This window comes from Onychostruthus taczanowskii, unplaced genomic scaffold (genome assembly GCF_017590055.1).
Source record: "Onychostruthus taczanowskii isolate IOZ18803 unplaced genomic scaffold, ASM1759005v1 scaffold163, whole genome shotgun sequence".
NCBI lineage: Eukaryota > Metazoa > Chordata > Aves > Passeriformes > Passeridae > Onychostruthus > Onychostruthus taczanowskii.
The window spans coordinates 433,983-450,845 of record NW_024498829.1 but is presented as its reverse complement, the minus strand read 5'-3'; the positions used below and the strand labels follow the sequence as shown (position 1 = coordinate 450,845).

Here is a 16,863-nt window from a genome sequence, read left to right as displayed (position 1 = left end):
GCACATCTGCTGGAATTCATTTTGAGAATGAAGATACAGTCTGGAAGGGCCATGTAGAAAACTGTATTGCTTTGCATGCTTTTCAATCCCATGAGAGCAGGACTGTGATGGATACAGCTCCATCTCTTTCAGCCAGCTTCATTAAATTCCTCCTGAACTGCTCCCTCCATCCAGCATGCTGGCACTGCCTTCACCCCTCAGGGAGTCTGAGCCCCACACCTGGATGGCAGAGAGCTCTGTCTAGTGGAATTTGCTCTAAATGGGACTTGGAGGTTCCCAATTTTGTGCTGGGGAAAGCAATAAGTCTGCACAGTACTCCAGATCCTGGTCTCTTTTCACCCTCCCTAGCACTGAACCACATTATTCAGGATATTCTTCATGCCCATGTTCTTTTTTTTGCATTTTCATAGCAACTTTAGGAAGGAAGAAAGTAAAAAAAAAAAAAAAAATAACATGTGACAAAACCAGGTTTGACATATTTGTTTCTTGGCTGAAAAAAACATTAATATGTTTGTTTTCTATAGTAATGGTCCAACAATAATGACACATAGGAAAAGGAGCTCAAAATAGAAAGAAGATTTTGATCATCTACTCTACAAAATTCCTTTACAATTTGGAATATGAAATCTAACCCAACAATTTTTGCAGTCTATCACAGACCTTCTTTTGTTATTGCTATACTTAAGAGGAAAGTGCCACCATATTTTAAAACAAATTTTTCTCCCTAGAGAAGACAAGCATCAGACATGCAAGTAAAACAGTAATGAGACTATTTCAGGGTCAACTCATCTATATAATTTTGAGATTCAGTTTCTAGTTAGTCAGCAGGGACTCCAAAGTACATCCTAAATATTACCCCCTCCTACATAATATTATCATTATACCATGCTCAATTTTGTATAATTTTAAAAGTTACATCTTAGTGAGTTCACAATCTGTCAGCCTTATATTATACTACACAGCCATTTTAATTCCCTCTAAGGAAAAGCAAAAAAAAAAAAAAAAAGGAGAGTGAAAAGAAGCTTAATGCAATGCATGGAAGAACAGTTGTGTACAACTATTAGGATTCATTCATACTTTTTGTAAGCTGAAAAACATAGACAGCAGATTTCATTCAGTGAATTATTGGAAATTCAGCTACACTATGCCCTTTCTTCCACCTAAGTACTGTTAAAGATGGTGAACTTCAGATGCCACAAGGTGGCAATGTTTCAGAACAGTCCTGAGATTTCTTGGAAAATTCTATTTATCAGCAAATCATTACTACAATCATAACCATAAAAGACCATCCCTAAAAAACCAAGATACCTAATGCACAAATTCTGAGTAGTAAGAGAATGGCTAGCAACACAGTTATGGTAGATGACCAATACACTGTATAATCTGCATGATGCATTCAGTCTGAATACTCCTATACCAGACCAATTTGACATCTTTCTATGGTTATTATTTTTGTTTAAATAATGGAAAGGAAGGATTCATCAGCACAATAGTGTTTAATGAGGCATTGATAGTTTCCACATGGAACCTTGTTAGTCACAATGGAGATGGTAAGGCCTCGGGAAAGAATTAGGAGAACATGAAGTCTTGGCTAAAACAGAAGGCAATGGGCTGCATGGAGTGCAGAAACACTGGGATGGAGAGTGGGCATAAGGAAATCATAAAACTGCTCGAATGTATAAAGTCCACAAGACAGCATTCAAGAAGTAGCATGATAAGAATGAGAAAAAACTTGGCCATTGTACTTGGTGGGTACCATATAGAAAAACACATGAGCATGTGAAGTAGTTAATGCCTTAAATATTGCTATAAAGGAGTTTTACCCATTATAGCAAAAAACTATATAAAGAAGCCAGAATCACAGAATCCCCTCCTTCAAGATTCCTGACTGGACTGTGAGTTAAGCTGCCCAGATAAGATAAAGGGGACACTACTGTTCAATCATCTCAGGCTGAGGGAGAGGAATATATCCACAAGAAAGCCAAACCCAGCAGCTGCCCTGACAATCATCTCTCTCTGAGTTTGGGGTGGAGAACCAGCCCACAGAGGTTTACACAGACTCCTCCTGCAACTGAGGTTGGGGAAAGAGGTTTCAGGTGCATGGCATAACCTCTGCTCAGAAGGCACTGAACACCCATCCTCCCTTACACGAATTGGCCCAGCTGTGAAACCCCCACAGGCCATATGCCCAGGACATTCATGTAAGAGGAAACTAAGGGGTGTCATAATCCATCAAAGATCCCCCCGCCGCCAAGGCACTCCCTAGACTTATTCCTGAGGCCTTGCACCACAGGACTACACGTGATGCAAAGTGATGCAACCGATCCAGAGTCTGCTGCAAGAGACTGCATAAAACTGCCCCCCAGGTACCAGAGGGGAGGTACCTGGGCATTCCCACCTGGCATGAGCATACTTTAATTCATCAGATTCTGTGCTTTTCAGGGGGACCTTCACCACCAAAAAGACCAGCTGGAGAGGATCAGTGGGATGACGGTGGGATCCAGAGAGTGGTGATATTTTCTTTATTCTCTCTCTGTCACTCTTTCTGTCCCCCCACCTCTTTTCTATTTCTTTCTCTTCTTTTCTCTCTCTCACTCGGTCTCTCTCTCTCTCATATTTGCTATCAAATAAAATCCATACTATTTAGTTTGACATAGGGTCTTGTTTGTACCTTAATTCAGGCAAAAGCATTTCTAATAATATTAAAACTGGACTGTAACAATAAGTTGGAAACCTCTGCATATAAAGAAATGCCAGATACTCCCTAATCACAAAATTTCTATGGAATATCTATGGAATGACACTATCCTAAAAAGGCAAGTGTGATTCCTGAAAGGACTAGAAGATTAATAGTAGGCTAAGTAGAGATCAGCTCCACAAATCTTGTTCAAATAGGAACAAGAGCTGAGAAGGGTTAAGAGAATAAACGAGAAAACTGAAAGCATAAAAAGCACAAGCTATCTTCCTAGTTATCCTCATATCTATTAAATCAGAGTGCTCTAGAAATACATTAATAAAGATCAATCATCAGAAAGGCTAGCTAACAGTTGATACCAGATACAAACTGGCAATGAATAAATCATGCGGTATCCAAACTACTGTTAGTCTTTTTACTTTCATCTTTTATCTTTAATATTTACTCCCTCTGAAAAGTCACTGACAATATCCAATGTGTCCACAAAACTATTATAGAAACTTGACAGGAAAAAATTATACTCATTTCAGTTAATAGAAATCTTCCTACTGGAAGTGAACTTGAGAGAGAGGAAAAAAATAGTGCCTTTATAGTTAAGGCATATTTATTTGCCTCATTTTAGTGCAGGCAAGTAGCCATACATATATAATCAGACCACTCTCTAGAGCAGATAATTTGAAAGCTCTCTTATTCTTGGCAGGAAAGGAGGAAAAGCATTTCTGCAGTACATTGCCAGGGATAGGTATTTCTCAACTCCAGCAGTGTTAGCTTAACAAACACCTTTGTTTCAATCATGCTTCACCAGGATTTTAATAAGTAGGTTCTTAAGGGTATATCAATGAAGATGCAACTTTGTGTGGCACAGAAGAGTCACTGAACATACTTTTCTAAATCTTCCTATGTGGAAAGAAAACATTTTGCCCCTTGTCCTGCAGAGTCAGGAAGGCTAGTTTTCATATCCAGTGAAAAGATCCCTTCATGGTAGCGCTGACTGTATGCACAGGTAGTTTGAGTATATATGTTAAAAACAAAAAAGGCACACTTAAAGCACAAATTCAAAAATTATAATTTATTCATTGAAACTATTTTCTGATTCAAATAAAGAGAGGTCTTAAAAATTATCACAAAGAGCACTAATCATCTGCTAATGTCGAGATCAGAGGGAACACAGAAGTACTAATGCAATTCCTAAACTGGCCTGCAGATGGGACATTTGTGAACTCAGGTTTGTTAGAGGCTTAAGTGCCACACACCGTCCTGTGTTCCATCATGAACAGGACTGGGACAACAATCCTGTTATTGTATTTCTTATTCCAAAATGTCAGGCAAATGGACTCACAAGCGGTGTCAGCTTTACCAATGTTACCCTTTCCATGGTAAATGGAAGAGCAGACAGATTTTTACTGGCTTACCCATGGTGTACTAAGTTTCCTCTACAGTTAGAAAATGTCTTTCCATTCCACATCTGTGTCTGGTTTGTTCCACCAATGTAACATTGAATATCTTGATTAGGCAAGGATGTATTCCTCAGGAAGGGAATGTCAGAGAGCTCAACCTTTGGCAAGATGGACACATCCCCCTCTTCTGCCCTCATTAATGCTCCAACCCTCAACTAGTAGAATTTTTCTTGAAGAACATGCTACATGTTACAACTCAAGCTGCTTCTGGGACTGTGTCATTCTCTGACTTTCCTCCATCCCATGAGTGTTGCATATAGGTAAAGCCTTATAAAATAAGAACCTTGTTACCCTTGTAAAATCATGCCTCAGGCCTTCTACTTTGGCTAAGTACAGCTAACAGCTAGCCTAACAAGTTCCCATGAGAAAGGAATATGCACCTGTAAAAAATAGAGTCTTCTAGCTGTGAGAATGATTCTGTACCCACAAAAAAAGAATGTAAACATCATTAAAGAGGAAAGCTTTGACAGACACATAACACTAGCAACTACTAACTAATGAACCATAAGTAACTAACCAATTAGAATTAAACACAATGCCTTTAGAAAACTATATAAATATGAGCTGTGAAGAATAAAGACTGGCTATTGTGGAGGACTTGTGACTCTCTACTGTGACACATGAGTTATGACATTCTCCTTCCCCACACTCCTCCAAAACCTACATATCTCCACCAACTCTACATAGATAACTGGCAAATTTCTGTGGTCTCCTCTGGCACCTGGTTGAGGAATGGAGCCAACATAGGGAAGCAGCGAGAGAAAGGCCACTAACATCTCCAGTCTTCTGTTCTTGCTGCTGGAGCCAACACAATCTGCAGCTGAGAGTCCAGAATTAGTGGAACTTTGAGGACACAGTTCTGTGCTAGTACCAACGCTTCACACCACTGCTACTGTCTGATACAGCATCACACACTTTCATTTAGAGTTGCGGCAGTGACTCAGTATAAGAGCATGCTCTTTTTTAGTACGGATCTCTGCTGGTGGCAGAAAAATCTTCAGTAAAGTTAAGCTTTTTGATTGCTATTGATAGATGCTGAGCCCACTAGTGGATGTAAGCAAACTAAGGAATAAAAAAAACCCCAGGAACCTCTAGTCAATAAAAGTAATTTTAGAACCTAAGAAAGACATATTCAGTGACAAGCAGTTAGCATTTCCTTTTTCAAAAACCATAAATGCCTTCATTATAGCAATAGGAAAGAAAATCATAGCATAAAACAGTAAAATGGAATAGATGTCTGAATCTCCAAAGACTAAGATATAAATATGGTTTGCTTTGAAAAATCTAGATGTTTTTCTAATTTAGATTAGGAAAACCTAAAAGCTTTTTCCTTTGCCTCATTTTGTCTCTTTACAGAGCAGGGAAGTGAGTCTAACCCATAGGAGAAAATCTCATTGCTTTCCAGAGTAGAAGAACAAGGACCAATATGCTAAGGAAGCAGAGTGTAGTCACACACTTAAAATAGCAAGTGTGACTCAGATTTAGTTCATTATTTCCTTGTCAAACTGGGAAATTCCTAATCAAATGTGAATGAAGGGGAGCTGAACTCCAAATGAAATAAGTTTGTATTGAAGAGGTAATGGGGAACAGAAACCTTGGAAAGAATTTAAATCACATGACAGACTGAAGTTAATTTAGAATGGCAAACCTGACAAAAATACTACCTTAGAATGTATTTATTTTGCCAGTTAATGGGGTGTAGCTCTTTCCCTCCATAGACAGCTGGCCAAAAGGAAACAGGCAAAAAAACCTTAAGAACATGTGTGCCAGCAGCATATACTTTTTCATATATTGGAATGAAAGTAAAGCGCCCAGCTCAGTATTCTGTTCAAGGACATAACCTGTGCTTAAGTGGTAACATATCATGTGGCAAACTGCACATGTGGCAGTGCCAGCAGCTGGGACATGGAACACCTAGGCGACACAACAGTTTATGGTCTATGGTGGAACCACCCTGTGTTTGAAGACTGGCACAGGACAAGTGTCAAATTTATCTAACATGTTAGATAAATTTTTTATTATGGTCAAGACTGTTCTAGAAGTGAAAACAATATTATGAACAACAATAAAAATACATGTAAGAGGACTTTTCTAATGACATTTTAAAGATTTCTATGAATTTCTGCTGCTGCAGGAAGAAAATCAGTATTCACTATTGAGGTTGCTTTACTTCACAATATGGCATCCTAGTAAAATGCATAACAACATTTTATTAGTGTTCACACCACATTTCTGTCATGGATATTACTCTAAATTTAGAAATCAACTCTAAAAAACTATTTTGAATTATTTGTCTTACAACCGAACTTCAGCATCTGATGCACTGTAGCCAGTGTGCCTAATTATGATAACTTGCCTTGGCAACTGTCATCCATGATGTTATCTACTGAAAACTGTTATCTGCTTAAGACTGTATGGTTGTGTGTCTTTAGTCATCTAATAAGGACAGGTTTGTGTGAGCCTGTTCACCTCTCCTCCTTCATTCTCTCTAATTGAAGCTACACAATGAAAGGAAAAATAAACTGAAAAAATCAGAGTCAAACACTAGCATATTTGATTGACAGTTGATTGAAAGAGAACATATTATAAATTTTCCATTATTTATTCCAAAACTCCTAACAGCCAAAGTATTAACAGGTTTAGAATTATATAACCACCAATTTTTAAGTTACCAATTTATTGCAGAATCATCTAGATTGGAAAAGGCCTCTGAGATCATCAAGTCCAACCTCTGGCCAGGCACCCCCTTGTCAACAACTTCATGGCATTGAGTGCCACGTACAGTTGGTTTGTTTGAGCACATCCAATGATGGAGACTCCACCACCTTCCTGGGCAGCCCATTCCTATGCTTGACAGCCCTTTCCTTGAAGAGATTCTTCCTAAGGTCCAACTTGAACCTCCCTTAGTGGAGTTTGAGGCCATGTCCTCTCATCACATGTTACCTGGGAGAAGAGACTGACCCCCACTTGGCTACAACCTCCTTTCATGCAGTTGTAGAGCCTCCTTTTCTCCAGGCTAAAGCCCAGCTCTCTCAACACCTCCTCACAGGACTTACTCTCCAGACCCTTCCCCAGCATGACTGCCCTTCTCTGGACATGCTCCAGACCCTCAATGGCTTTCTTGCAGTGAGGAGCCCAAAACTGAACACAGGATTCAAAATGTGGCCTGACCAGCGCCCAGTACTTGGGGACATTCACTTCCCCGGTCCTGCTGGCCACACTTTTGCTGATACAGGCCAGGATGCCACTGCCGTTTTTGGCCTCCTGGGCACAATCTGGCTCATATTCAGCTGCTGACAGCAAGCCTGGGTCTTTTTCACCAGACAGCTTTTCAATCACTCTCTCCCAATTCTGTAACCACTGCAAGGGCAGGTCCTGGCACTTGGCCTTGTTGAACTTTAATCCATCAATGAAACCTGTCCAGATACCCCTGCAGATACCTCCCATTCTCTAGCAGGTCAATACTCCCACCCAAAAATTTATCTATTCTACTCAAAGTAAGCCAGCATACATTACCTGTAAGAGCTTAACATGGGTGGCATGACTGTCTAACATGCATACATATATAAGAAAAAATAAAACTGCAACAAACAACAGTCCAAGATATCTTCCTGCTTAGCCTGAACATGAGTAAATACATGTGTACTGGAAAACAAAATTAATGTGCCCTATTTTATCTTTATAAATATACAATAAATCTTTACAAATAAGTATTTAAATTTATAAATCTATAATTTTTTATATCATGACATAAAATGGAATGGCTGGTAACCACTTTAATTTATATATTTAATTTTCTTTTTTTTTTTTTTTTCAACACAGAATTGATAGAGTTAATTTTCTTCACACTAGAAGAAGCTAGTAGGGTGCTGTGTTTTGGATTTGTGCTGAAACAGTGTTAATAACATAGGGATGTTTCAGTTATTGCTGATCAGAGTTTACTCAGAGCCAAGGGATTTTCTGCCTCTCACACCATCCTGCCAATGAGGAGGCTTTATATGCACAAGAATCTGGGAGGGGACAGAGCTGGGACACGTGACCCCAACCAACCAAAGGGATTTTCCATAACATATGGTGTCATGATCAGCATATAACTTGGTGGAAAAAAAGAGGAAGGGGGATAATAATATTCAGAGTAATGGAATTGGTCTTCCGAAGTGACCATTACATGTGATGAAACTCTATCCCAAGAATGGCTGAACACCAACCTGCCAATGGGAAGCAGTGACTTAATTTCTTGTTTTGTTTTGCTTGCATGCACAGTTTTTGCTTTAGCTATTAAAGCATCTTTATCTCAACCCATGAACTTTCCCACCTTTGTTCTTTCTGTTCTCTCCCCATCCTACCATGGAGGGAGAGAGTGAAGGAGGAGCTATGTGGTGCTTAGTTGTGTTTGGGGTTAAACCACAACATTCACTAACATCAGAAAACTTTCAGGGGATGAAATAAAGTTCAACTAAATAGTTATAGTAATGATCTAGCCTGGTTTTTTTTTAAATGTTTTATAGACTTTTCTTGAGTTTCATTTTGTAAAGTAAAGGCATGCAGCTAGAGTAATAAAATTACAAGGCAACTAAAATATATTAACTTTATATGATTTACAAGTGTGTAAATTTTTATCATATGTTACCCACTTTACATGTTTCTTCATTTTGGAATTGCAAGTCTAGTAGCAAGGTGCATCTCTCTCTTATCCTGCAGCTGTGCAGCCCTAAGTTGAGGTGTCCACTTGCAACCACTCCCAAAGAAAAACCTCATCTTATGTTTAACAAAGAGTTCAGGATGGAAGGGTTGAACTACCCTTGGATGTGCCTGTTACTATTAGGGATTACTGCCTGTAGGTTAAAGGGTTAGACTACAAGCCTCACTTTTACTTGGCCAAAGTCAGGCAAGAGGAGTCCTGGTGGTATGCCAAGCAGTGTAGCTTCTTGCACTAACTCAGTTCAGAGATGTTTATTCTGCAAACCAAGAAGTGCACTAGATCTGTAACATTAAAATACATTTATTTGTTTGCTATACCTGTCCTTGCAGGAGGTTACAAGCAACTCCTAATGACTTCAGGTTGAAGCTGAAGCCTTCTACCTGGATGTTTTTATTTCATCTGAGTAGCCCTCAGTTTTATTATTTGTTCTGTGAAGGATAGACACATGCATGATTATTGCAGGACTGGAGACTAACAGGTGCTGGTCAGTAGAAATCTTCTGGGCAATTATTGCTGTGTGGGAGAGAGGAATGTGCCTCCATATATCTTTTTACCTGAGAAAGGTGTAAGATGGACCAGGGATGCCATGTATTTTTTTTTTTCTGTGTAAGGATCTAAGCAGCCAAATGGGGCAAATGAAGCAGACACCAAGACGATTTCTAATCTCTGATTTGGCTAAGAGACACTGGTGCTCAGCCTGCACAAGTGGGCCTGAAGTCCAGTAATTCAAACCGACAGCCTCAAATTACAACACTTCTTATTTCCTGTTTTGCCTGATCCTAGTAAAGAACAAATAGAATTTTGAAGATAGAATTTCCTGTGTAAGACTGTAATTTGATGATGGAATAGATACAATTTTAAGCTGCCCTGTAACATAGAACATAGTGGTAATGTTGTACAGGCTCACCCTGCTAGCTATAATTAGTCTACCTATCTTGGGAAGGATGAAAGTTTGACAAGGAAGTCTCACAGATATGTATGCTTAGCAGTAAGATTTTTGAATGTAGAAGCTGAGGAAGGAATAGAAATGGGAGAAAGTTTTGATATAGAAGAAAGGAATTGCTGAGCTAGTCTTACTAGATAACCAAGGAGACAAAGGGTATGTTAGTTAGAAGGGGGTTTTTATGACTTAGAGCAAAGGATAAACCCATATCAAACAAGAAGATGCTTTTACCAAGCAGAAAGATAGCACAGGCAAACAAGTCAGCAGATGTTGTAAGTAGAAAAAAGGTCTCAGAATTTTCCACTGCAAGAAAACTGAAAAACAACTTCTAGCTTAAACTGTAATGTACTAACTTTTAGCGACTGGAGAATAGTAACATGAATATGCTAATTATAGTAGTTATGATAGGCTGTTATTATGTAGTAGTTATGATAGGCTGTAGTTATGATAAAAGTTAAGGTATAGATTGGTTCTACTGTATTAAGATGCTCAGGAAAGAAAAGTATATAATGCGTTTGTATCCTAAACTAAGGGTCTCCAGGCCTGCCTGCAGCCGCAGCTGACAGCTGCCAGGCACAGGCTCTGTTGCCCATGACCCTGGACTGCTGTAACCTCTTGGATGTAATAAACTGCATTTGGAAGAGCCGCCTGGAGTCCCGCATCTCTCATTTAGGCTCTTACACACCTATGTTTTTCAAAGATCACACTGGCTAGCTTTTGTAGAGGACCAAGTACCACCACATACCTTGCACTTTGTGCAAAATTAGTATCACTTCCCTGCTGCACAGTAGATAATTTGACAAGAATATGGTTTTGCATCCACACAGGATCCATATGAAATTTTTGCTGCAGGGCAGTTTGCTGATGCATTCTGCCAGTATGAATGGTTATGGAAATAAGCCCTCTATTAATGATAAATTTCATATATTCTTCTGCGCTGAAAAAAATATGCAAGATTCTGAGAATAAAAAGTATGGGAAACATGAGGAGAGCCTGATAAGCATGTTGTCAGGCACTCTTGAAATCGCTTCTGCCTGGGGCTGTGCAAATACCTAATTCCTTAGTTTGTTTGCTGTACTGAAAGGCTAAAAACCTCAGCAAACTGTTATCCACTACCAAAACAAAATCCAACATGATTTGCTTTATTCAAATTTAATGTAATTTTTTCCCTTTCTTCATAAGGGTTTGAAATTAAACACAACAGACAAAACCACTGGAGGGTTTCTGTAGGAGTCATTTTTTTACTCAAATATACAGGAGGCAGTACACACATCCAAAATGCAAGATGTCTAGATCAAATTGTTTTAAAGGACAATCTGAATGCAGCAGAGAATTTGAAAGTAAGACACCCTAAGCAGTAGTTCAAAGCATTTGGCAGTGAGAGTCATGGTATCTTTCGTTAACACCTTTTCCATTTCTATGAACAGTTATTAATCAAATCTCTGACTCAGTGGTGACCCAGTTACTACATGCAACATTAAGGACATTGCCGTAAATTGCAGAAGAAACTTGGAATGCAGACACATATGCATGCAGATATTTGCACACACAATTCAGCATTGCATAAGGAAAATTTAGCTGCATGTTATCTGCTGAACTTGTATGGCCACCACCAAAGTCTGTCTCCCAGAACCAGCGTTACTGCAGTAGAATGGTGTTGAACAATACTTCAGCAAATCTGTTTAGTCTAGCTGGAGTGACAGTCTTGTGGTCCTGAAGCCAGACACACAGCTGTCTCTGTCAGCCCCATGCTTCCTAATTCCCAGTTATTTTTAAGTGCTTCTTTCAGTTTCTTATATTAAATAGATAAAAATTTCATGCATTGTAGTGAAGTACGCAACTATTTCTTGGAAGACAGGTGCCATTAATAAATACATTTCTCCCTTCCCAAAGGTTTGAAAAACTAGATTTGATTTCATAATTAGTTTTCAAAATAGGAATTCACCCGTTCTGGATACTTTTACTTTTTCCAGTTGATTTTCCACTGTCAGTTGTAATTGTGAGGAAGTACAAAAGTAACATTTAGGAGGGAAGGAAAAATCTAAACAAATGATTTGAAAGAAGGCTTTATTTTGCAAACATACTTGCATGTACTTACAAAATTAAATAATCGGTGAAGATATTTAAGGCAGTTTTGTGGGCTTTGAAGGTTTGCATGAAGTCAAATGTTTTTCCAGCCTGCCTTATATGAAAGCAACAGGCACTTTTCATATCAACCTGTGCTACAACAAGTGCATTTCACCAAGGAAAATTATGTGTTTTATCCCCCAATGTAGTGTATGAATATGCATAAAAATATTCTTATTTGCAGAGAAAGAAAAGGAGGGAATGTGATTAACTTTCATTACAAGGCTGGCAAGACTGGGCTAGGATATAGCTTCCATACATCAGGAGACCAAAGAGATGACAGGCATGGAAAGAGAGATGAGCAGGGTTATGAAAGTCTACAGTGTTGTGAGTGGTAAGGAAGAAGTTACTGTAGGATGATTCCCAATGTCACAAAACAAGAGCTGGAAAGCACGAAATTAATTCATCAGACAACAAGTCTATGACAAATAAAAGGTAGTTGTTTCACACAGCGCATACTTAGAATATTAATTAGTACCCGGTTACAGTAATGACCACAAAACTGTGGGGAAAACAAAACTATAAAGATGCTGAAAGAGACACTTGGAAAATGAGAGCCTGCAGGTTATTAAAGACAGTGGTCCAGTTGTTTTTCAAATTAAGATGGCCTCAGAAGAACAATCATATCTCTGCCTTGAAGCACAGCTCCACTTCAGGAGCTACTACACTTGCAATTAACACATGGTGAGCCACATCTTCCTTACTCATATCCCCTTTTAATCAGATGGCAATCAGTTCCATCAGCAGCAGACTCCTTCTTTTTCTGTGTTGAATACATCCCCCATTCCCAATCCCTACTTGCTCCTTTCATACTTGGGAAGGGGTGAAGTATTGCTGGAAGAACAGATGGGATGTCTTAAGACCAGGACTCCCTCAGGGAGCTGGGTGACAATGCTTTTTTTGCTGTATGGGCAGAGGATTATCTGGAATTAAGGAAGTGGACACAGAGACATGGTGCAGTGGGAGTGAGGGGAAGTGCTCACATGCAAGAGCATGAACAGAAAAAAACAGAAAAAACAGGGAAAGGGACCCACTTCACAATAATTATTCCTAGCTGTTTGCCCTTCAGAGGATAGCTTGCTGCTGAGACTTATAGATGACAAGAGAAAAAGCCTATCCCAAGTGGATGATTGTAACTAACTATTTGCTCATTATCTAAAACTTGGTTCTTGGCCTTCGCTTCTGGTGGAATTGCAATCTAACATTCAGCAATGCAACAAATGGATGGTGCTGCCATGAAGGCCAGTTATTCATTGTGACCACAGATAACAGATAACAGAGTGAGCATTACACTGAATTTTAAAATAAACAGAATCTGTTTGCTCCCTTTCTCCCCAGCAACACTTCCAAGGCTGTTTGCATGAATCCAAAAATATGCGCCAACACAAGATATTTGCTCTTGCTCACAAAAATAGTTTTATCAAAATTATCCTGTGGGGCTATTACTACAAACACATCCCATGAGGAGAATTCACTGTAAGTAGGACACAGAGGAAGAAATCTCACTTACAGTTTCATCTGTGGTGTCTGTTTCACACAGTCAATACTTTAACTCCAGAAAACTGTGTCTGTTCAAAAGTCAAGACCATGTTCTTTCCTTTCCATTAAGAGACTTGCACAGAAATATCAGGGAATAATTTTACCATTTTGGGTTACAATTCTCAGTGTTAAAGGGCTATGTTTTCTAGGGCAGAGCATTTGGATGAGACAAGAAAGTCTGATGAAAACATTCAGTCCTTTTTAACATGTAATGTTGATACTTCAGAGAACAAAATTACAGGACTGATCACAAAAATTGAACTAGGCAAGCAGCATTCTTCTCTCAAAACACTCTTGAGTGCTGCCAGCTGGAAACTCAGAGTATGTTATGCCACAACTGCAGAATAATTTTGTAGCCTGTAATCATGCTTTAATTCTCACTCTGGTTCTAGAGCTATGTTAATATAGTGTGAGATCAGCCACGTAAAGTATTTTGGTGGTACTTGTGACAGCTAATTAGCATATTTCACAACTGCACTGAGTTTTACACTGTAATGCATAAAATTAATTTCACAAGTGTAAGAGAAAAGTTTATTCTCTTCCCTGACCTTTTCACTGCATTGGAAAAACATCTGCAGGATTATCTAGGTATACCATCAACAATAATGGCATTTATGTGTAATGTTATTGCTTTTGTTGTGTTTCTATATGAATGGATAATATATATGACAGATTGCTAATATGTTAACAAGAGAAACACAAAAAATCAATTTTGGTTTCATGCTGGATCCCAGAATTAGGTTTTCAAAGACAGAAATGGCAGGCTTGTTTAAATCCCATGGAAATTCACTCATGATACATTTACACCTTTAAAAAATCTGCAGCTTTGGATTACAAAAGACCAGAATTAAATCTAAAGGCTTTGATCCTAATGCCATTTTTACACAGCCAGCAAAGACATGCAGTGTTCAAAGAGATGTCTATTTATTACAGAGTATGTTCAGCTCACAAATTCACTTAACTCATAACAGAAAGTACTTATGGACCTGTGTTACTCCACATGTAGAAACAGACTTGCTAAAGAGATTGCAAATGAGGGGCAGTAAAATTGTGTGAGGTACAGAAGCTTTGAGGACCCTGCCATCTTGTTTGGTGTAAGTAACCACCATGCCACAGAGGTATTCCAGTGTAACTCTCTTTTATCACCTATACAGAAAGAAAAAGCTAGTCCAAACCTTACACACCAACAGATAATAGCAGGTTTAAGCTATGACAGGTTTAAGCTATAAAAGACAAAGATTGTTGTTCTTTTTCCCAACCTGGAAATGAAACTTGAGATAATTTTAGTAAGGAGGTAATATAAAAGCGGAACTTTATTTGAAGGCCTTCAAAGGCAGTTTTGGAAAGATGTCCACAAAAGCTCATCCCTCCCCAGGGGTAAGTACATTTTTATAGGTTCAGAAAATTAGCATAATTTATAAAAACACCAATTATGAGGACAAGTGGTGATGCAATTCCCTCCCGAGTTCAAGCCCCTTCTCTGGAGCCCCCCTTCAGCACTAGTTGTACTTTGTCCATGAAATGTATCTCAAAGAGTTATTCTGAGTCTTGGTTCCCAGGAACAACCAAGATAGCTTGGAGCCTTGTATCCCCCAGGGTTTGGAGCTCTGGCATTTGTTTTGTCTTTCTGCTTAGGGAAAGGCCATGGAAAAGTAGCTACTAATACAATAGGTGACAGAGTTACAAATATATGTGTGAAGAATACAGAGAACATATAGAGGGAAACAAAAGGGAAACCCAAATGGCATCAAGATTTGTGAGTAACAACAGCAAGGTCCACAATAAAGCATTTTCTTTGTCTATTGTTTCCAAATATGCTTGGAAGGCTGACTGATAAAATTGTATGAAATAAACTATCAAATAACTGAGGTGGTTTTTGAGAAGAAATACTGATTGCTATTACAGTTATTCTTATTATTAGTTGTACAAAAATATAATATATTCATTCTTGTAATCAATTATACTTATTCAGTTAGCAGTGCAGGTCCTTGTGCCCAAAATGTTGACTTTTTTTTATCAGTGTCATGAAGGCAAACAGGTTATAGAATACTCAGCGAGAAGAAAAGTATTTACAGTGCATCGAACCCCCACCCAAAAACATCCATACAGATAAATAACCACACTCTTATATTACAAAAGTACGTTGGCTTTGACTCAGACCTAAAATAGATCCCCTCTGGCAGTGGAGCTGACAGTAGCTGTGGAGTCAGCCTGTACCTTCTCTGAGCTCTGCAGATGAAGAGTGAAGAGTGTGCATCCTCTGGGGAAGAAGACCTGAAGCAGATGGGGGAAGACAGCACTTCCTGTGCAGTAGAAATGCACACATGCCCTAGCATGCATTTGGCAACAATGTCCTAACCTGTGGCTCACATAACTACAGTCATCAGGAGAAAGAGAGAAAAATAAATAAGGCTTAGAAACTGACCTGTTTTTCATTTTCATCCTCCAGTCTCAGCCTGTCCTCAATGCAGTTCCTGGCCTGAAGGAATGCCTTCCTCTGAGCCCTTTCTGTCAAAATTCTCACAAAGACCCCATACAAATTTACACTGACAAAAAGGATTGCATTGGCCACAAGCTGTAAGAAAGAAAGAAAAATATATGAATATTTTAAAATACAGATTTTTATTTCACATTTCTGCTTAGCAAACATACATTAAAATACTCGCTGAAAACTGTGCCTTGCTAGCCACATCACTGATATGCCTTCCTGCAGTGAAACAATTACAGCAGCTATCACAAATCTGGACAAGCAATATTGCATAATACAGAATTTTGCATCTGCTGGAGTTAATTTCTTCTAGCTTGTCATCTTGGTTAATCATAATTTCTTTCATCAGCCCATTGGCAGATCTGTCCGTCTAATAAAGAGAGCAATGTCATCAAAATTTGTTCAAATATACCCTGAAAACTGAAATTGTTTTCCAATACCTTTATAAAGTAAAGATATTATTGGTCTCTTTTTTAATAGTGGAGAAGACAGAGACTGACAAACCTGTGACTGAAAAAATGTGTGCCTAGATACCCCAAGCTTTCACATTGTGTGGTTTGCATTTGGAAAATCTGTTTCTCTTCCCCTATTCACTGTTAGCAACCATATTGTACTATTTGAGAAATCATCCAAAATATCGTTGATGCTATCCTGCAGCAGATCTCTCAGGAGGTGCTGAGTCCTTTCAGATGATGGCCCTCAGCACAACCCAAGGCCCACCACTACGCAATAATCAGCGACCACTGTACTTTGGAACTACTTCTATAAACAGTGTTTTTGTGAAGGACACAAAAATGACTCAACTGCCTTTCTGTGTTTTTTAAATGTTTTAACAATATGTGATAAAGTTACTTAACTAACATAAATAACTGAACAGTGGTTTGTACACAACCTCCACATCAAAGGCAATTC

General features: G+C 38.7%; 1 protein-coding gene across 1 annotated transcript in view; it reads right to left on the bottom strand.

Annotated features, from left to right (window-relative positions):
* Positions 1–16,863, bottom strand: part of ADCY1 (adenylate cyclase 1) — a 150,678-nt gene that overhangs the window by 92,097 nt on the left and 41,718 nt on the right. The window contains exon 2 of the mRNA XM_041399528.1: positions 15,889–16,038. Within this exon, the coding sequence (XP_041255462.1) occupies positions 15,889–16,038 (150 nt within the window). The remainder of the gene's footprint in view (positions 1–15,888; positions 16,039–16,863) is intronic.